The sequence below is a fragment of the Xyrauchen texanus genome, chromosome 15 (assembly GCF_025860055.1).
Source record: "Xyrauchen texanus isolate HMW12.3.18 chromosome 15, RBS_HiC_50CHRs, whole genome shotgun sequence".
NCBI classification, from domain to species: domain Eukaryota; kingdom Metazoa; phylum Chordata; class Actinopteri; order Cypriniformes; family Catostomidae; genus Xyrauchen; species Xyrauchen texanus.
Window position 1 is genome coordinate 24074175 of NC_068290.1, and position 21962 is coordinate 24096136.

The 21962-nt window shown below is 42.3% G+C and overlaps 1 protein-coding gene across 1 annotated transcript in view; it reads right to left on the reverse strand.

Moving 5' to 3' along the window:
• LOC127655923 (neuronal acetylcholine receptor subunit beta-2-like) overlaps positions 1-21962 on the reverse strand; it is a 49635-nt gene that overhangs the window by 10088 nt on the left and 17585 nt on the right. The window contains exons 2-4 of the mRNA XM_052143997.1: positions 6116-6261; positions 2673-2717; positions 1370-1479 (exon numbers count right to left, since the gene is read on the reverse strand). Coding sequence (XP_051999957.1) covers positions 1370-1479; positions 2673-2717; positions 6116-6261 — 301 coding nt within the window. The remainder of the gene's footprint in view (positions 1-1369; positions 1480-2672; positions 2718-6115; positions 6262-21962) is intronic.

The window sequence follows — 21962 nt, forward strand, 5'->3', positions numbered from 1 at the left end:
GGGTTATGTACAGATTTTTATTTTAATTAACTTAAAGCAGTGTTTCCCAACCCTGTTTCTGGAGGAATACCAACAGTACATATTTTGATCTGATGCATTAATTTTAGGTCTTGGAGTATCTTCTAATGAGCTAATGAGTTGAATCAGGTGTGTTAGGTTAAGAAGACATCCAAAACATCATTGGTGTGCCTCCAGGAACAGGGTTGGGAAGCACTGAATAAAGGGATAGTTCATCCAAAATGAAATTATGTCATTGTTTATTTACTGTGTTGTTTTAAACTTGTATGTTTTTCTTTTTTCCATGGAACACAAAAAGAGATGTTATGCGGAATGAAAGACTCAGTCACAATTCACTTTTATTGCATATTTTTCCATTCAATGCAAGTACATGGTGACCAAGGCTATCAGTCTCTAACATTCTGCATTACTTCTCCTTTTGTGTTCCATGAAAGAAACAAGTCATATAAGAAGAAATAATTAAACAACTTCCACCTTGTGGGAGTTGTTTAATTGAACTAATCCTTTAGTATATAGAAAATGTATGGTTGTGATGCTGGCTTTAAATAGTTCAGGCTTATGACACAGACACATTATATTGCATTTCATGCAGAATGATGCACATCATGAAAATAGAAGAAAATAGTAAAGGCCAACCATTGATCAATTTGACCATTATCAACAACTGGCTGATTTCCAATTAATCAGCCAAAAGTTTTTAAAATCAATATATTATGAAAACATTGGACGCACAATATGTTTTAATTGGATGCACCAAATGTTTTCTTTATTTTTTGAAAACAATTTATTGCAAAACAACACAATTGTGATATGAACAACCAGTCAGTATTTAGACTGACTGAAGTTGTTTAAATGCACTAAACATGATAACAGTTATCGGTTCATTTTGAGTCAGAGACAAATGACAGTTGTGTCAGATGATTTGCAGTTAAGTAAGTGAGTCAGATATGAATTCAGTAACTGCTTTGATGGATTCAGTGAATGATAATATAACCTAATTAAGGGCCTGTTTGTGTGCATGTGGGTATGTCTATGCCTGGGGTTTATCAATGTTAAATAAAGACAAACACATAAGGGAGGGTGGTGTTAATTAGGTTGAATTTAGAACTTCTTTCATCCAGTGACATGACAGTGGGAGAGGAGGAACATGCTCAGTTTAGAGTGAGGTCAGGTAATGCGACACAGGAACAGCACTAATGAGACAAAGACAGATAAGCAGGGATGTTATCAACCCTCCGATGACAGGGAGAGTGGACAAGAGACGGAAAGAAACGGATCAGATATAAAATGTAGAACCGAATATTTGATCGACTGAGAAGATTAAAAGTAGGATGTTCTTAGGATGACTTACTTGTTGTAAAGGACAACATCAGGTAACCAAATATGCTTGGAGGGAAGGCGGACTTTCTTCATGCCTTCAAACTCATCCGGGTTCCATGTTAGACGGTAGTCCTGCCACTCCTGAAGACAACCAATCAGAATGAAGACAGATGATAAAGTAACCAGCCGAAATCACCATAAATCTACCAATCATCACATGGTGTAAAGATCATGTTCATCCGTCACACACACAACTCCTCTTAGTGTAGATTTTAATGGTCTGTCACATTTCATTACTGACTGAAATGTCTTAATAAACCAGATTAGAAAATTTGAAATAATTACTTGAGCCCATAAATCCTGATTGATTAGACTGCAAATGAGAGCTGTCAAAAGTGAAAGCCTAACTAATGCTGTTCATATTAGAGTAATACATACAAAAATAGTAATGAATTTCTAATGATGGTCATTTAACATACTTTCAGTTGGGTTTTGACTAGACAGTAACCACTAATGTAATTGCACTGTATTCATTTACTCTGACACACAAACCACATACTATACACACACACACTCGCACACTGTTAGTTTAATAGTGGGGACTTAGCTTTAACCCTTTGACTTGTTTATATACTGAACTCATTATATTTTCAGTTCTCTACACCTACAATTTACTGCATTTTTATATTTGTATAAAGACATTATTTAGTACTGTATATGTATTACTGTAAGCCATTTTCCTAGTGGGTACTGCTGGCTGGTTCAAAAATGTGGCCATTACACACATTGCGAAACTTGTACTGATAGCAGCAATAACTCCAGCCAACTGACATTTATGGTTATAGTGACCATGAGCACATGATTCAGAGAGAGAGAGAGAGAGAGAGAGAGAGACACACACGACAGAAAAAAGAAAGATTTGTGCTTGAGAGAGAACTGTATTTGTACTTTGAGCTTTTGATGATAAGCAGCTTGTGGCAATCCATATAGAATATTTATGAATAACACATATCCTTTCATTCACACACAGGTGCTTACATATGCTTGAGAAAAACGGGCCTGTCGATAATGCATGATTTAACCCAACACCAACTGGTGTCAGATAGGCTAAGCCACCATTCTCATAGCCAACCACAAAGCTCTAAATAATAATGTCTTAATTAAAATCTAAATATGAAAAAAAATAAAAAAACTTTAAGGGTAAGATTTTAGGGTAAGGTTAGGGTAAATATAATTAGCTCAATATAAAAACTACACTAATATAAAATATACTGTTTCTGTATACAAACAGGATTGGAGTAAGTTAAAGGAAAGTAATGCAAGTATATACTGACCTGCGTAAGCCAGACGTTAGTGGTCATGATCTGTTCTCGCTCATGCTGTGCACAAAAACAGAGAGAGAAACCGCACATTCAACCCAAATGCATATTAAATGAAATTCAAAGGATTTAAGATTAATATTGCAACAAATTGTAATGTTCACAATTTGTTGCAACACTTTTCAGTAGGGTTCTATTTTTGTAACATTATTAAATACATTCAAATAAAAGTATTGTTCACTGTTAGTGTTAACATGTTAACTAATGTAAACTAATATCACCTTATTGTAAAATGTTACCAAAACATAATTATAATATATATTATATATAATAAAATATTATTTCATTGATCTCTATTTAATTGTTTGAAATCTCTTGTTATAGCATAACTGTTTTTTTTTATGGATCAAGGATGCTAAAAAGCAGGGCATGCCAGCCATTCCAGAGATGAATAACACAGAAATTATGCTGCTTTTCTCAGGCTTTCAACCTGATTTACAGTGCATTACAGGCATAAAGAAAGCATGTAATTGGTTGACAGCTGAGGGGTGAGCAAAGAATGATGATTGGTCAGTAACCTTTAGGAAATTATCTGCACCTGTGGGAATAGAGATGGCTATTTCCTGTTGTCCATTCTTGCTTCCCACACTGTATTGACAAACAATTTATCTACAGTGCCAAGTGCACAAAAACATGCTAATGCAGAGGCTGAGGAATTGCCCCTGAGCCTGACTTCATTATGTCACAGCCCTATTTTAAGGCTATGTAGAATTACTCAGCAAAGATGCACAATACCACATTGAAGACTAGCCAAATTGGAAGATATTTAGACAAGAGGTTGTCATTAAATACTTCGGCTCATGCACTGCTGACATATTTGTTTAGGCTACTCTAAAGGCTGCATGAGCAAACAGTGCCGTGATGAGGTAAATTTGTGTGGGGGCTTCAGTATATACTGTACTATAGGAAGCAAAATTAATGCACTATAAGCTAAGTTAATGCATTATAAGCTAACATTAATTACTCTTACAATGTACAGTTGTATATTTATAAATTAGCTTTAACCAAGATTAATAAATACTGTAAAAAATATTGTTCATTTTGTTTATAATTCTTAATGAATGAGCTAATGTTAAAACAAAGTGTTACAACTACAAACATTGTGAACATTTTTTTACACAAAGTGAATTTTCTTGGTTACTGTTGTTATTCCCTGATGGAAGGAACGAGACATTGTGTCAATGTAGTGACACAAGGGGTCGCTCTTGGTAGCCCCAAACATCTCTGAGAAAAGGCCAATGGGAATTGGGGAGTGGAATTTGCATGCCATTCTGCCGGATATACGGGTGTAAAAGGAGCTGGCAAACACTCATTCAGGTTTTGCGCTGAGGAGCCGAGACAGGGTCCCGGACATTTCAGCGGTAGTACAGGGTTGTGGCAAGAGGGACACAGCGTCTCGTTCCCTCCATCAGGGTACGGAGGCTACGACAGTAACCAAGACGTTCCCTATCTGTCACTCACTCGTTGTGTCGATGTAGAAACACTAGGGGTCCCTATACGAAATGCCACAACTAGCTGAACTGTGTTACGTGGACTGCCGGTGCAGGTGCAAGCAAGACGCTGCATGCCTAATAGCAGGTGCACTCGGTCTGCATGTAGCTTCCCCACTGCCCCAAAAACTTTGCATAATTCCTCACACCCGGGGGTTTTCGGCTGGGGCCAGACATTTGTCTTCGCGTCAGGGAAGGTGTTCTTTCCCAGGAGGAAAAGACAACGCAGAGACCACATCCTGCCCGAAAGGGAGGTTAACAGGTGGCAAATATGACACATGGACTTACCAGCCGCACGTGGAAGAGGCACCATGGTAGGTCCTACCCGGAGGGGAGGAGCTTTAAAAACGCGCCGACCGGTGCTGGCGCATGTGTAGCACCTACCCCAGTACAGGTAGGTGCTATCACACTTACTAGGCCCGGCTACAAATTCCTCCACCGAATTTGCCAGCCACAGGGCTAGGGAGGAAGCTCATCCAGGGTCCACCATCTCGTGAACTCGCATGGGGGAATAGAACACGTCTTCCCCTCACGGAGGGGAAAGGCACTGTACGCAAGCAGTACACCCGGCCAGCTGCCCTGCATACTTACCTCTTCGTACCTGACAATGCACAGGACAAACCGGCTCAACCCGGAGATTATAAAATCTTGCAAAGGTATTAGGTGTTGCCCAGCCTGCTGCCCTGCAGATGTCTGCTAGAGTGGCGCCATTGGCTAGTGTCCAAGAGGACACCTGGTATACCAACGTGATGGTATCCATGATCCAGTGGGCAGCATTCCCTTTCCGCTGTCCGTCAAAGCCGACAAAGAGCTGCTCAGAGCATCTAAAGCTCTGCGTGCGATCTAAATACATGCACTAAGCATGCACCGGACACAGCAACGATAAGTCTGGGTCTACCTCCTCCCAGGGCAGCGCTTGCAAATTCACCACCTGATCCCTTAAAGGGTATCGTGGAAACCTTGGGCACATAGCCCAGTCGCGGTCACCAGCGCGTCTGTGCCGAGGGGAGCCTCGGTCAGAGAATACAAGAGTGGGCAGTGGGAGGATTCCCGTGAAGCAAACAGGTTTACCTGTGTTTCACAGAATCGACTACAAATCAGCTGGACCACCTGCTGGGTGGATTCTCCACTCTCCACCCGCCGCGACAGCACGTCCACTGTAAGATTGAGGTCGCCCGGGATGTGAGTGGCCAGCAGCGACCTCAGTCACTGCTGACTCCAGAAGAGGAGACAGCGGGCGAGTTATGACATGAGACGTAAGCGTTAGCCACCTTGGCGGTTTAAATACACTACCGTCACCGTGTTGTCCTTCTGGATCAACACGTGCTTGCCCTGGATCAAGGGCAAAAGCCTCCACAGGGCCAGCAATAGCGTCAGCAATTTGATTAAGTGGATAGGCCAACACTGTCACGGTCCTGTTCAGGAGCCAGCATCCAACACCTCACTTGGAGGCATCTGTCATAATCACAATGCACCTGGAAAGATGACCCCTGCCAGCAGAATTGCAAGGCCTGTCCAAGGGCTGAACAAGTGGCAGCAAATGCAAATGCTCACTTCCCTTAACGGGGAATGGGCTGCCTCCATGACATTTGTGAAGATATGAGGCATCAGCTGTTGAAGTGCCCAGATGGGGAGAAATCCGCTGAAATGTGCCAGATATCCAACAGCATTCGCTTCTCAATTAGGTGAATGGAATGGCAGTGGAACTGCTCAACACCGCTTGGCTCTGAAGAAAAAATCTGAATGAGTGGTTGCGAGCCAGCTCCTTTTATACCCGTATGTCCAGGGGAATGGCATGCAAATTCCACCTCTCAAAGATCAGAGGTGTCTGGGGCTTCCAAGAGCAACCCCTAGTGTCACTACATCGACACAACGTCCAGTGAGTGACAGATAGGGAAGTCCACTTACCACACTGATGAGCTGGGCCAGCGAGACCATCAGTTGCACTGTCACTAGTTCAGACCCATTGGTGGCTGGTCGGATCAGTTTATTGTAGTGAGCTGGATTAAGAAGATGCTCCACAAGTCTCTCTTCTGTATCAGCCCCATGACTGCCTGTAAGAGTATAGGTCAATATACATACCACGCACACATTTAAAAAAGATTCAAATTTTTAAAGTGGTATCTGCTTAACAGTTTAGTTCAAACCTGAGGCACTGCTGCAAAACAGAAAAAAAAGAAATTTTTTTGAATAGTGATGGAAGACTGCTGCCTCACTGGAGAACAGATTGCATTTATAAAATCAGAAAATTCAGCTTTTTTATAAAACAAATTTGTCCCTGTGGGCTTTCCCACAGAAACAAACAAACACACAAAAAGAAACAGTTTACTTTAATGCTGACTTACATGTATATACAGTAGATAAGTACTAAAGATTGCTGGGTCCATCCACGAAGTGTTGCAAATCATATCCGAATAATTCCACTTTTCATGAATAAAAGTAACAACAAAATACTATCAAAACATTGAATGAGATGTGTGTAGGTACTTCTTTTTAAATTAGGAAACATCTTTTTTTTTTATCTAAACATATTTATATAATAAAGCTTTTTATGTCAAATGAAAAACTAATGCCAGGTGCGCAGGCATTACAAGACTGAAGCTCATTCCTCTGTGCACACCTTTTCTGTCACACAACCTATTCTCATGACAAGTCATAATTATTTCTATGATAATTAATAATAAAATAATAATAATTATTAAGTAATTTGATGCCTGTACATTATGTGTAATTGTGTATAATGTGAATATATGTAAAGAAGTGGCATTGTGTATTACTTTTATTGTACAGCGAGTTCATTATTTTTTCTATATTGTCACTACAAACTGATTACGCACCCAAGACTTTCACTCACTGTTACACTCGTGTGTATGGTAAATGACAATATACAGAGACTGTTTAGCAAAGATGGGCCACTTCTATTAAAATGAATGGGATAAAATGGAATTGTTAATGGATGTAGAAAGGAAGTCCCGCCTTACAGGTAAAAGAGCCATCTTTTAGATACAGACATTGCCTTTCAATCAACTCAAGAATGCACATACGCATTAGCTATACGTAATCTGAGGTAAAGAAGCACAATTTATGATACCAGTGTTGTCAGATTTTACTGCTGATTTGAAATATGTTCTTTGATCGTAAACATGAATAACAGTTTTGGAGATTTCGGTATTTCCCCATTCAAGTAGATAGGAGCTGCACATTCATGATTGGAAATAGCTGCCTTGGAGCGATCCAAAGATGGCCGCCTGTGGACTGCCTTGCTAGAAAGACTTTGGAATATATAATGATATATTACAGTTTTACAAATTTCCTATGAATTATTTTTAACATGTATATACATTTGTATGGTGTTTGTGATGTTACTTATCTTAAATACAAAAGTATACTTTATGGAGTGAGACGGGCAGACCTCTGTGTGCCTCGTAGCCAGCGCAGCAAGCCATCGCATAACTACCCCCAACACACTGGCAGGCATGAAGCGGTCTCCTGCACCTAGGGGAACGGCTAACTGCTCAGAAGTACAAGGACCGGCTGGCCCAGCCGTGGCCTTCTCCCTATTTTTCTCACCGATAATCGTTCAGCTGGGGGCCAAATATATGGTCCAAGCTGGGGGGTGTCCCTCCAAAGAGGAGGACACCATGGAGACCACACCCGGCCCTGAGGGGGGGGGGGGGGGATTTTAGGTGGAATACAACACACAGTCTTACCGGTTAGGAGTGGAAGCACATCATGCAGAGCGGCGTCGTGATAGGTCCTACCCAACGGGGGAGGAGTTACTACAAACACGGTGACCAAGGACAGAGGGCCGTCTGCCCAAGGAAGATGCGGTTTACCGGCAGGGAAACCATTTTGCGGAATATACATCACACGAGGTTGCCCAGGGGGACAACCAGAGCATGTGGAGCCTTAACCTCAGTACGAGGGCCTCATGACGCCCGTACTGAGGCGGCAGCGAGCCTCTCTGAAGACTCAACGGCCGCTAGGTTAGGGAGGAAGAACGTCCAGGGTTCACACGTCTTGCGAACGCAACTGGGAAAAGAGCGCACGTCTTCGCCTCAAGGGAGGGGAAAAGCGCTATGCACAAGCGATACACACAGCCAGCTGACCCGAACTTACCTGTTTGTGTCACCTGATAACGCATGGGATGAAACTGGCTCAACCCTGAGGTTATAGAATCTTGCAAAGGTGTTAGGTGCTACCCAGACCGCGGCTCTACATATGTCAATGTGACAGGGCGGAGGGCGGGCCGGGTCGTGATTATACACACCCGGTCCGTTATCAGGCTAATTAAGCCTCCAAGAGGGATAAAGGCCAATTGCGGATGGTGGTGCGACGAGAGACAGATCGTTTACGGACATATCAGTCATGTGTGTGTGTTTGTCTTTTGTTTAAGTTAATCATTCAAATATTGTTTATATCGCCAGGTCGGTTTTCACCTCCTCCTTTCCAATTAACTGCTTTACAGTCTGCTAGAGAGGCACCGTGGGACAACGTCCAAGAAGCTGCAACACCCCTGGTGGAATGTGCTCGTAGGCCAGCAGGGGGCGGCACGTGCTGGGCATGGTATGCCAAAGTGATGGCATTGACGTGAGAGTAAGCCGGACTGAAATCTAGGCACAGTTCGCTGACAGAATTCCTGCAGGTTCCCTACCCTCTCTATGGTGGTGAGCGCCGTCAGGAGGGCGGTCTTCACAGAGTGTGCCTTTAGCTCTGCTGACTCAAGGGGCTTGAAGGGAGCTCCCCGAAGGCCCTGAAGGACCACGGAGAGGTCCCACGAGGGAACGAGGCTCGGCCTTGGGGGGTTTAATCTCCTCGCGGCTCACAGGAACCTGATGATCAAATCGTGCTTCCCTAAATAATTACCTTCCACTGCATCGTGATGTGCCGCTATGGCACATCGGCCACTCTCCGAAGCCACGATCAACAGCTCATCGGCATCCAGTGCTCCGAATGAGATCGCGGGTCCACCGTAAGACGAACCGGCAACCTCGCCCCAGCGCTCGGCTGGAGCATACAAGCGTGGCGGGGAGTGGAAGGTCCGTGGGGGAATACCCGGCGGAGAGGCTCCCACTGAGGTCCCCGACCCCGCCTCATACCCGTAGAAGGTAGAAGGACCGTTATTCACTCTGTGAACTTTTTTTTTCTCTGCTGCTGAAGCGCCCAGGGGTGTGTGCTCAGCACAACATAGATCCAACAGCGTGTCGAGATGAATGGATGCAGAGGAATTCAGCTTGTGGCTTGCTCGCTCGGCTCCGAAGAAGATATCTGATGTGTGTTTGCAGCGTCACTCCTTTTATATCACGTATGTCCGGGGGAGTGGCATGCAAATTCCAAACAGAGATGTCTGGGCTCCGCAGGAGCGACCCCTAGTGTCAACTCATCGACACAACGTCGAGTGAGTGACAGAGAGGGAACACTACTTTATCTAACTCTACTTTAAATTTGAGAGGGAATGGCAAACACTTATCAGTTCATGCTTATAAAATCCATGCATGCTTACTGCAATTGACTAATAGCACCTACCAATTAATCCAGTGGGATGGCTTTATTCATCAAATAAAGTAAAAGCTGCTTTAAATTCTACTTCAGTCTATTGGTTATAAAATGACACAAGACCTCATGCTTTTACATTACTATCTTCACTACTACCTATTAGAACAGTGGTGGGCAACTATTTTGGTAATGTGGCCACATCAGGTTTTAAATGCATAGGGATCCACATTGTATTCCTTTTGAGATACAATGTTCCACATTGATTTGGTTTTTGTATCTTTTAAGCCCAGAAATAATTGTGTACTCAATTCTCTGAAGTGTATATGTGACTAATGGGACTATTCGGCAATTGCCTAAAGTATTGTATTGTTCTACAGAGGTAGATACTTTTCTATCAGGCATTAAAAAACTGAATAAAGGCTGAGCTTATTATAAATTATTTATTTGACCATCTCTACTTCCCTGGTCATTTATTATTCAATTTTAAACTCTACATATGAGGTCTGTTTTAATTAAAAAAATATTTTAATGTTTGTAGCAAAGCGAGTTTACTTATTTCACTCTCAAAACATTACCCATTTTACATGCTAAAAGGGTCATGATGCGGGTCACGTATAACATTTTTCCATATTGCACTAGGATCAAGGGCGATTCTAGCCCCTTTTTAGGGGTGCTTCAGCACCCCTAAAAAGGAGCTTATCACCCCTAAAACTTGGAGTAAGAAATGTTGTTATTCTAAAATTTTTGTTCGTCTTTGACAAGGTTAAATAATGTCCAAAACATACTCCGTAGTTTGTGGTTTAAAATGTATGTGTTAAGAATGAAGATGAAAACATCCCCACTTAGCAAATGGTGTCATCCTCTTCTCTTCTTCTACTTCTCCTCTGTACCTGCAACGCTCAGCACGACCGTCATCCAGCGCGAAACACACGCAGAGTGAGAACCCGTTATGTAGCGTTGTGAATCAACTAAGTTGCTCCAAAGCTTTCTTTCCTTTTACCTAGAGTTGTTCCGATTCTGAAACCATATCGGTGAGTACTGGAGTCAGTATCCTGAATCACCATGGTACACCTATAATAAGTGTTTATTTTCTGACTATTTTAGTCCAGCGGGTCGCCGCCGCTGTGGAGTAGCACAGGACCTGGGTGACTCGTCCATAGTCATAAACGGAGAGAAGTAGCGCAGGTTACAATGTTCTTCCGCAAGACGCATGCAGTTCTGTTTATTAACTGCTAGAGCGTGAAAAAAAAACAGCAGCACGACAAATAAACTGCGTACCTGTGTAGTGCGTACGTGTGTCTCTGTTGTTAAAGTTTATCGTTAATTTGATACTCATTTTAACAATCGGGAGTCATGTAAACATGACATCACGTGCGTCTTTTCTGGTCAGTCGTCATGGAAACATGAAGCCCTGGCGTTTGGACCAGAGTGAAAACAAACATATCACTGTATACCACCAGTATGTGTGAAAACACTCACTGTGGCTTTTTAAATGAATTGTTATTCATTCCTAGATTTATATCTGTTATTTTTCAGTTGTGGCTGACTATAAAACTAGACAATAAAAGAAAGTTTAATGTTTTTCTTTTGCTGTATTTATTCATTCCTCACACACAGAGGATTTAACCTGAACCAGGCTTAACTCCTGAACTCCTAGCATTACTCTCTCTCTCTCTCTCTCTCTGTGTGTGTGTGTGTGTGTGTGTGTGTGTGTGTGTGTGTGTGTGTGTGTGTGGCCTGCCAGTGAGCAATGGACATACGACAGTTCTTTAAAAGAAAAAAGACAGATTCAGGTGAGAGACTAGAGACAGTCCATAATGACCTCTGTCTTGTTTTTTGTTTTTTTTGTTCATCTGAAAAGTGTTAAGCTAAAGTAACAGATAATGCAAACCAGCTATCTGTTGTTGTATCAAATTACTTATCTAGGCAATGGTCTCCTGCTTTTATTTTTTTTATTTATTTCAAACCCACAATGGAGAATACAGCGTCTCTTGTGAAAGGAATTTGTGAGAAAGGGAAAGGGAGAGCATGCAGGAAGAACCAGGTGAGGAAACAACAACAATAAATTGACATATAGTGAATAATGGCAAGCAAAACAGTAACTACTCATACTCCTATACTAACTTATTGGCATTAAGTAGCCTATATTACATTTACTTTTTGTAACATTATTTTACACCACATTTTTTCATTATAAAGGAGGAGGAAAACAACAGGGAGAGTCCATAAGGGATGAGAGGGAATTGACTAGTGAAAGAAATGAAGAGACAGAGGGAGTGCAACATAGAGACCACCAAGCCAAAGCAGCAGAGACAGAAGAGAGCTGTTCAGACTTAGGGGATAAGGACTCTGGTCCTAAACAGTTAAAGCTGTCTCAATACCCTCATACTCAGTTTGGCACACAAAAAAGAGCCTTTCAAGAACCATTTTTTGTAAATAATTTACAGAAGATGAATTACATTTTGTTGTCCAAGTTCCTGTTACTTTGTTCAATGACAATAAAGTTGAATCTAATCTAACCAATCTGATGACTGTTGATACAAAAGTAGGCACATGGAGTTAACGGTCAGGAAAACCAGCTGAGTGAAGAAGGTTTTGTGTTTGTTACAGGGGGCTGTCTGTGGGAACTCTCACAATTAAGCTGGTGCTCTGAAAAGGTCTAAAAAAAAAAAAAAAAAGAAAAGTTGAAATATACAACTATATTTTTCAATATACATATTTTTTGTTTTTGTGTGAAAAGAGGGTGGGTGATGGCAGTGAGGCCCATTGGGTGCTCAGCACCCCTAAAGCTCTGACCCTAGAATCGCCCCTGACTAGGATCACTAAGTTTGTTCAAAGGGGAAACTGAAAGCTAGAAAAAGCGCACTTGCGTGCATGGTTACTAGATGGCTCAAAATAAATATAACATTAGGTGCAATATTTCAAATTTCCGCAAGAATAAATATCAAATTGGGGGTGATGCATCTCTTATATGGCAACCTTTTAGGATAAATGAGCCACAGGCCACATTAAACTATGTGGAGGGCCAGATCCGGACCGTAAGTTGCCTAGGTCTGTATTAGAATGAACATAACATTTGTGAACACACAAAAGTGACATATTGTAGCATTCACTACATACATACAATGCAATCATGTTATGGCTGTTACTTATAGCTCATAGCAAACATATATAATGTTTATATCAAATATCATCATAATTTCCATTTGCAAGACCCCACACTGATTGTGCTGACTCTGTGCTGACAGGGAATTTAACATACTGAGATTGTCTTGTTGATTTCTCCTTTCTCATTGTCAGCATAATACATTCCCTCTGTCTCCCTCACTAACTACTCATCCATCCCTTTCTCTTATTGGCTTGTCCTTGCTGCTCTTGTTGTGTTCAGTGGGCAGGAATGATGGATTTACAGAGCAGATCAATGAAGAATCTAATCACACACCATAAACTCTAGCTCCCTCTTTCTTACTCTCTTTTTTGCTCATCTTCACCTGCACACCCCTATAAATATCTCTGTCTGTACCTAATGCCTTTCTGCTCACTTTGCTTTCTTTTATTGCTCCGGTCTTACAAAAAGGCCATGAGAGAGTGTGTTGTTACCTGCATTGTCTTTCTTCATTAAGTCACATTAGTGAATATGGTATACTAGGTGTATTACGTACAGTGGTGTCCAAAAGTCAGAGCCCACATTGCGAATCTGGGATTTAAAATCAAATTGAAACCTGGACATAAGGTTTTAAAAAAATTTAAAGCAAAGATACGTATGACATAAAATTAATACTTCTGATTATTCACTATATCTAGGTCACTAATCAAATAAACAAATGTGTGACGGTGACCATATTAACTACTTTGTACAACAGGTCAGATTTCTTGCTTCCATTGAAGAACACAAGATGCTCTTTGGAACATTGTCATCTGGGATAACATGGATCATTCTGATTATATCATTTTCTAATAATGTTTTTATTAAATAATTAGAAACACTGGTCAGACTTTTGGACCCCACTGTATTAGTGTTGTCACGGTACCAACATTTCAGTAGTCGGTACCAATGCCATAAACGACACTCTTTTATTAACAAAGTCTACAAAACATTAGCAGCAGAACTAAGAACAGAAATATGCCATTGAGCAACACTTTAATTTAAATACATTATTTTTTAATTATAACAAAACTGAACAATGTATGCTTAAAGTATTTTTGAACACTTATATAAGATTTGCTTCAACTTTTGTAACTTTTAATTTAAGTTTTTACCAAGTACTAAAAAACAAAACCTAAATAAACAAGCATACAATGGAATTAATAAAAAACTATTTACAAACTAATGTGCAAAGTGCTCTCTTATTAATAAAGCTGCATATTGCCAATTTTCTTCATGATAAGAATGCATAGTGACATATATATAAATATATTAGAGATGCACCGATCGACCAGCCAGGGACCGGAATTAGCGGATTTTCCGCATGCTCGGCCCGGACCGGTAACCGGCCGGTCAGCCTCACATCTTACCGATTCCAAGCCGGTCCATTTTGTTGCCAGCGGCGCAGGCAATAACGTCACAGCCGCATGTAAACATGTCATTGGCGTGGAAGATCTTCACTGTGTGAGTGAAGAATACATGTGTAATAAGTAAACCGTGGGGGAACCACCACAATAACTTTCGGAACAACAAACCTAATTAGACATTTAAAACACCATCACCCAGCTAAAAATGCCCATTTTAAAAAAGAAGCTAAAAAGTGAAAGCGGCTAAAGCCAGCCAGAGCTCAGAGCCAGCCACAAGTCAGCAGCCTCTCCTATCATCCCTTGGTATGAGCAGCGCAATTACGAGGAAAATTATGGAATTCATGGCCCTGGATGACCAGCTGTTCTCCATAGTTGAGGACAGAGGGATCAGAAATCTGATAAATTTCCTCGATACAGAGTATGAGGTACTTTCCGACGTTGCGCTGCCCGAGTTGTTTAATCTCATGTCATGTATGACATGAGATTAAACTCTCATGTCATGTATGACATGAGATTAAACAACTCGGGCAACACAACGCAACAGGCTGCGTGCCTGTTATCTGTCAACATTTGGGTACACAAATCCGGGAGATGGGAAGGGGGTTGCTGGATGGCAGAGGCAGGCTAAATACTATACGTATTGTGCCGTTGTGATTTAACGTAATTTTTCCCACCGTGTCCGATATTAAAATCAGTGCGACAGACATTGCAAAAGGCGTGGGCATTGTCGATATGGCTTTGGGATATGAAATTCAATTCTTCCATCCAGCTTTTGTTAAATGTACATGTATATTTTGTTTTTTTCGCCGGAGCACCAGCTGATTCTTCTCCTCCCCTCTACCAGTGATGCTTGATTTAACATCTCGCATCTACTGCCTGCGCAGATATCAACAGCGCAAATGGGTTGTAGGTTGCCAGATTGAGGTCATACATGATTTCTAATTTGTATGATGTGTCGATTGTGTGAGTAGGATGCGTAAAAGAGTGACCCAACAGATTCGTGCAAGCCATTCACGTATCACGAGACGGCAGCGGTTCAATTTCGGTTAAACGCATGAGTAAACGTTCCAGCTTTGCTTTGGTCAGGCTGCGTGGATGACAGCCTACATTCCGTGTTTCATTGTTTATTGCTTTCAGAACAACATGTCATGTGAAGATTTCAAACCCAGCATACAGGTACATCATCCTTAAACCATGGTCACATTCAAAATGACATTAAAAGATTAAAAGAGAAAACATAAACCCACATCGTGGGGTTAAAAAATCTAAAAGAGTATATTCAAAATAAAATTAGATCTGGAAATAACATTTTAGGTTCCCCTTCTGTCACTCACTCGACGTCATGTCGAATTAAGTGATACAAGGTGTCTTCCTTGGGAGCCTCGTGTACCTCTGAACTTGAGAAAAGGCTAATGAGAAATTGGCAGACAGAATTTGCATATCCCGCCCCCAGACATACAGGTATAAAGGGAAGCATGCGTGTGTCTGTCAGTCAGTTTTTTTCTTCGGAGCCAAGCGGTTGTGCAACAGCAAGCTGAGTTCACCACTGTTCCACTCACCTCTACTGGCAAGAATTACTGCTGTTTGATCCTACGGCGCACTTCCAGCTGGCGTTCTCTCTCTCTGCACGCTGTGCAGTCCATGCCCCTGGGCGCTTCGACTGTGCTTTCACTGCCTGAAAGAGTGTTTTCCCCTCCTAAAAGAGTTTGTTTCTCTAAAAGAGTTTGAGTTTCACTCATAAAAGAGCAATACACAGACAGGCGTTGAACGACCTTTTCAGGACGTGTACCCACATTCTCAATAAAAGAGCGATTTCCTCACTCCGTGTCATTTAGGTGCGTGCCGTTCTCACATCACCCTGGCTCCAAAATTGTACAGTCTCGGCTCCCCGGACGCAGTCACCTCGCCTCCAGACCTGCAACTGCTCAGCCCCGGCAGGCCAGCGCTGACGAGTTCAAACAGCCTACCGGGTGCGTGGAGGGAGGTAAGTGCTTTGAGTCTTTTCTCAGCACCCAAGACTCGGGACGCTCTTCTGCCTCCCGACGTGCTATTACCTGCTCCCCCCGCCGCGAAGCCCCACCCGGTACGTCAAAAGCGATCGTCCTTATAGTGCCCCTCGAACAGAGTTTGGACTCGTGGCTTTCGCTGTCCAACCCGTCACGCTGGTTGGCCAGGACCATCCGACTCGGCTACGTGATTCAGTTTGCCCGGCTCCCGCCTCGTTTCAGCGGTATTTGCTCCACCTTCGTACACAGCAAAAAATCTAGCGCTTTACGAGCAGAGATCACGACTCTGCGTCTCAAAGACGCGATAGAGCCCGTCCCTCCAGCCGAGATGAAGAAGGGTTTCAACAGCCCTTACTTCATCGTACCCAAAAAAGGCGATGGGTTGCGACTAATCTTGAACTTGCGAGTTCTCAACTGGGCCTTACACAAACTCCCGTTCAAAAATGCTTACGCAGAGACAGATTCTAACCTGCGTTCGACTGCTAGATTGGTAGACCTGAAGGACACATACTTCCACGTCTCCATCTTGCCTTGACACTGACCCTTTCTACGGTTCACGTTCGATGGCCAGGTATATCAGGACAAGGTCCTTCCCTTTGGCCTGTCCCTGTCCCCTCGCGTCTTCACCAAGGTCGCAGAGGCAGCCCTTGCCCCGCTACGGGAAGTGGGGATACACATACTCAATTACGTCGACGACTGGCTCATCCTGGCTCACTCTCGAGAGTTACTATGCGCTCATGCACCTCAGCCGTCTAGGGCTTCAGGTCAACTGGGAAAAGAGCAAGCTCCTGGAGCATATGGCATCCTCAGCCACGGTTGTGCCGCTCGGGTTGATGCATATGAGACCGCTTCAGCACTGGCTTCATACTCGAGTCCCGAGATGAGCATGGCGCCGCGGCACATACCGTGTGATAATCACCCCCTCCTGCCGTCAGACTTTCAAACCTTGGACAGACGTCTGTTTTCTGTGGACCGGAGTCGCCCTGCAGCAGGTGTCCAGATGTGTCATGGTCACCACAGAAACATCACAACAGGGTTGGGGTGCCGTGTGCAACGGGCACGTTGCCGCTGGCTCCTGGACAGTGCTGCGTTGGCACATCAACTGCCTAGAGTTGCTGGCTGTATTCCTTGCCCTGCGGAGATTTCTCCCGCTAATTTGGGGCAAGCACATCTTGATCCGTTCAGACAGCACCGCGACGGTAGCATACATAAATCGACAAGGCGGCTTGCGCTCTCGTCATATGTCACAACTCACTGCCATCTCCTCCTTTGGAGTCAGCAGCGACTCAGGTCACTGCACACCACTCATATCCCTGGCACCCCTTACGTTGCTGTGTCTGGTACATGCTTTGCATATCTATTTAGACTGAACGCATAGCTTTAGATGTTCTGAGCAGCTCTTTGTCTGCTTTTGCGATGGCTTACCAGACCCAGGCCGTGCCTGCCCCCTTTCAGGTTCGAGCACACTCGACGAGAAGTGAGACATGCTCGTGGGCAGTGGCCAATGGCACCTCTCTAGCAGACATCTGAAGAGCAGTGGGCTGGGCAACACCCAATACCTTTGCGAGATTTTACAATCTCAGGGTTGAGTCGGTCTCATCCCGTGTTTTGTCAGGTCCGAGCCGGTAGAACTCGGTAATGCAGAACAACCAACTGGGTGTTCCGCTTGCACACAGCGCCCTTCACCAAGTGCACCTTCTCTCCCAGGTTAGCCACTAAGCATCACTTCCTGGATGTTCTTCCTCCCTAGCCTTCTGGCATCCGAATTCAGCTGAGCAATCTGCATCCAGACCCACAATGAGCCACAGGTGCTCTGTACTGGGGTAGGGCTCCACAGGCTTAATTCCCTCTTCAGGCAACTCCCTGTGATTAATTTTCCACGGTACGGTCCCTCTGTTGGCAGACCTGCATCTCCCTTGGGCAGTCCCACTGTCCCCGGTCACCGTGATTGTAGAGCTCCTCCCTCATCAAGCAGGACCTACCACCGCGCCGCTCCCACGTACGGCTTCACAACCCTCGTGGTGTATTTGCCACATGTCACCTCCCCCTAGTCTGGGCAGGATGTGGCCTCCGCAGGGTCTTTTCCTCCTAAAAGAATAGGATTGGGAAAGACTGCCTTGCCCCACGCATTTCATAGCTCTAAGATAGCCCCAGCCACTTCACACTCTATGCGAGAGACACAGAGAGAGAAAAGGCCGCGGCTTCCGGGCTTGCTCCCTTGCTAGTCATGTGGCACCTGTTCCCCCCTCAGGGGTGCTGGGAACCCAAGGTCTGTATATAACATCACTTTTGGAGGCGTTGGGGAGGGCTACTTGCAGCCGATACAGTTGCCTCTAGCACGCAGCAGTCTGCTTGCACCTGTGTCAGCATTTCACATAACACGGGCTAGTGTGTGGCGCTTTTGAATGGGACTCTTTTTGTCACTTTATTCGACACAACATCAAGTGAGTAATAGAAGGGGAACGTCACGGTTATTGCTGTAACCTCCATTCCCTGAGGGAGGGAACGTGACGTTGTGTCCCTTCTGCCACAGCCTAGACCTACCACTGTAAACGGCCGTTCCTTATTCTCGGCTCCTCAGTGCAAAAACCTGACCATGCAAATTCTGGGCCATGTAAATTCTTTCTCAAGTTCAGAGGTACGCGAGGCTCCCAAGGAAGACCCCTTGTTTCCCTTCAATCAACACAACGTTTCTGCAGGTGCGATTCACCAAAAAGGGCTAAAATTGTGACGAGACCCATGAGCTAATTGGGTCTCGTCACAATTTTAGCCCTTTTCGGTGAATCGCACTACTTCAGTAGTGTTTAGCCTCCCATTCAGCTGATGAAAACATGTTTCGTGATCATGAGGAAGGATTACATCAAGATGTATATTGGAATGCAGGTGCGAAAACTTCTTAAAATAAAATAGCCTGCTCCTCTCTCGCTGTTGCTTGCATGCTAGTAATTATTTCTCTGCGTGATTTTGAAAAATATATTAAATTATATAGGAAATATTTAAGATTCCACACAATTTCATGATCAGTAAACAAATAAGCAGCGGCACGTCCATTGACCAGGAAAATAAAAAATGGCACTCCATGTCAAAAAGGTTGCCAACCCCTGCTCTAGTATTTATGGAAAATTATACTGTGTCCTCTATTGGATTAATCACTTCTGCTTATATTATTCTCATTTATAAGTTGCTTTGGATAAAACCATAACAGATTTTTGGTCTGTTAAATTAATACATGTAAATGCAGATGTATACACCATTTATTCATGCATATCTAGACTGATGGTATTTCAGTAAATGTATTAGAATCGAACAACAGAAGATGAAAAATTTTACATTCTTAAAAATTATATCTCATACAAACAATCTCATATGTATGAGGTGTGCAAAAGCACACAATCACATACCGTACATTGACTGAGTCTAGCTAAGAATAGCTAATAATTTAGGAATAAAATCCTCAGCACAAAATCATTCTCTCCATGATGGGTATTACATGATGTGCTATATTTATTCACTGCATGTCTACAGTAAGCCATTTGAGAAACAAGAATGAAAAACAAGAAAGAGAAGGAAAGAAAAGAGAAAAGAAAAGAAAAAAGGAAGACAGAAAAAGAAAGTCAATTGATGAAGAATAAGAAAATGTGTATTACTGTATATACAGATGCTTCAAGCTGACTGTATTGATCTATGCATCTAAAGTACACTCATAATGGTAAAAGCTTCCAAAGACAGGCCAAACAAATTGCAGGTCATAGAGAGCTATTGTATTACTGCACATTGCAGTGCATCACACATACTGCATTTGTTCAACAAGGACATGAGTGGAGTCTGCCTCATAAGCTTATTTGGCTGACATTGTCTTCTTTTTAAGATAATCCTAGCTGACAATATGTCCCTGAATTCTACATCTCAAAATATGTTTTTGCATTTTGATGTCACTTTTATTTTTACCAGGCAATGTTAAATTGCCTTTTTTCATAATGTTTTCCTGAAATATAATAGTGCTATAAACACAATTATATCTTTGGTGTATTTTTTGTTTGATCTAGCTGCAAAAAAACAGTACAAAATTTTATATAAGTAATTTTGATTTAAAGGGACAGTAAAGGGAATTTTCATTTGTGCTTAAAGGGACAGTTCACTCAAAAATGAAAATTCTTTCATCATTTACTCAACCTCATGTTGTTCAAAACCTAAATTACATTCTTTCTTTATTAAACACAAAAGGAGATGCCTCAATCACATTCATGCCTCTTTTATCCATAGAATGAAAGTGAATGGTGACTGCGTCATTCTGCTTAAAGCTGATGTAATTTGTGCACCAGTAGAGCAACCAAAAGGAATTGCAAAACCAAACTTTTTTCTTTGCTTTCTGAATATGCCCCATCTGCCATAGGGCTGCTTGGTTATGGCAAAAATCATAATCATGATTATTTTGGTCAATACTGAGATCACGATTATTAAACACGATTACTCATTGACTTTTGAAACATCATGCATTTATTGAACGTTTTTATAAAAAATTGTGATTAATATTTTTAACAGTGGATTTCCTTGAATTCAACAGAATTAAAAAAAAAAATATATATATATATATATATATATATATATATATATATATATATATATATATATAATTACTTAAATAATGTAAAAATAATAAATAAAAATGTATTAGATCAAAATAGATAAGATCAACTATTTTAGTGCACTTCCACAACTAACTGAAAACTACTAAACATTTATTCAATACATACAATTATAAATAAAAAACAATTAGCCCAAAATTAATTATATCAAATATGTTGTAGTGCACTGTCACAACCTACTGAAAACTCCTATATATTCAACATATGGTAACTATATTCAACATATTCCAGTCAGTGACTGTAGTAATCTCGAAGTAATCTCTTAAAGGTTTTTAGCCAGAAACACCAGCCTGTTTACATGGTCTGGTTTCAGAGATAAGCACAGGAAGGTGACAATATTTCCTCCTGTGCTGAAAACCCTCTCTGAAGAGGAACTTGTGGCTGGGATGCACAGGTACTTCCCTCCACCAATCCAGGGGGTCCTCCTCAGCGTCCAGTGTCCCTGCCTGAAGGTAGGACTGTAGCTCAAGAGCTATGGCCTGATTCTGTTGCAGAGTGGGTCCTGAAGCTTTGCCTACAGTGACTTTGAAGAGACTGCCCAAGCCCTTCTTCTTCTTCTTCTTCTTTGGTCCACTGCCAAAATTGTTGAAGAGGTGTAGGTTTGGTTTAAAAAAAGACACTGAAAAGACTTTTTCCCCAGAAAGTGCATCTGTGAATTAAACCAGAGGGCTGAGCGACTTCTTGATGGCCTCTAGTACATCAATATCCTGCCAAGAGGGGATGAGATGTCTGACTTTTCGGTAATTTGAAAAAACCAGGGCAATGGCCTTCTGCTGTGGCCTCATGACCCTGTTGATCATGGCCTGCCTAAATCCCCATCTGGTTGGACATTTTGTCTTTAGCGAGTGTTCAGGCAGATTCAGCTTCTTCTGTGCTCTTTTTATTTCAATTATAGGAAAAGCTGCTGACCAGCTTCTTGCAGATCCCCATATATATATATATATGGGGATATATATATATATATATCACGATGATCACCATAACCTTCATTAAAGTATCATTTGGAATTCAGTGCGTGTATGTGTGCACGTGCATGTGTGAGTGAGAGAGAGATCATCACAGAGTAGCTTACATGACATATGTTAATTACATATT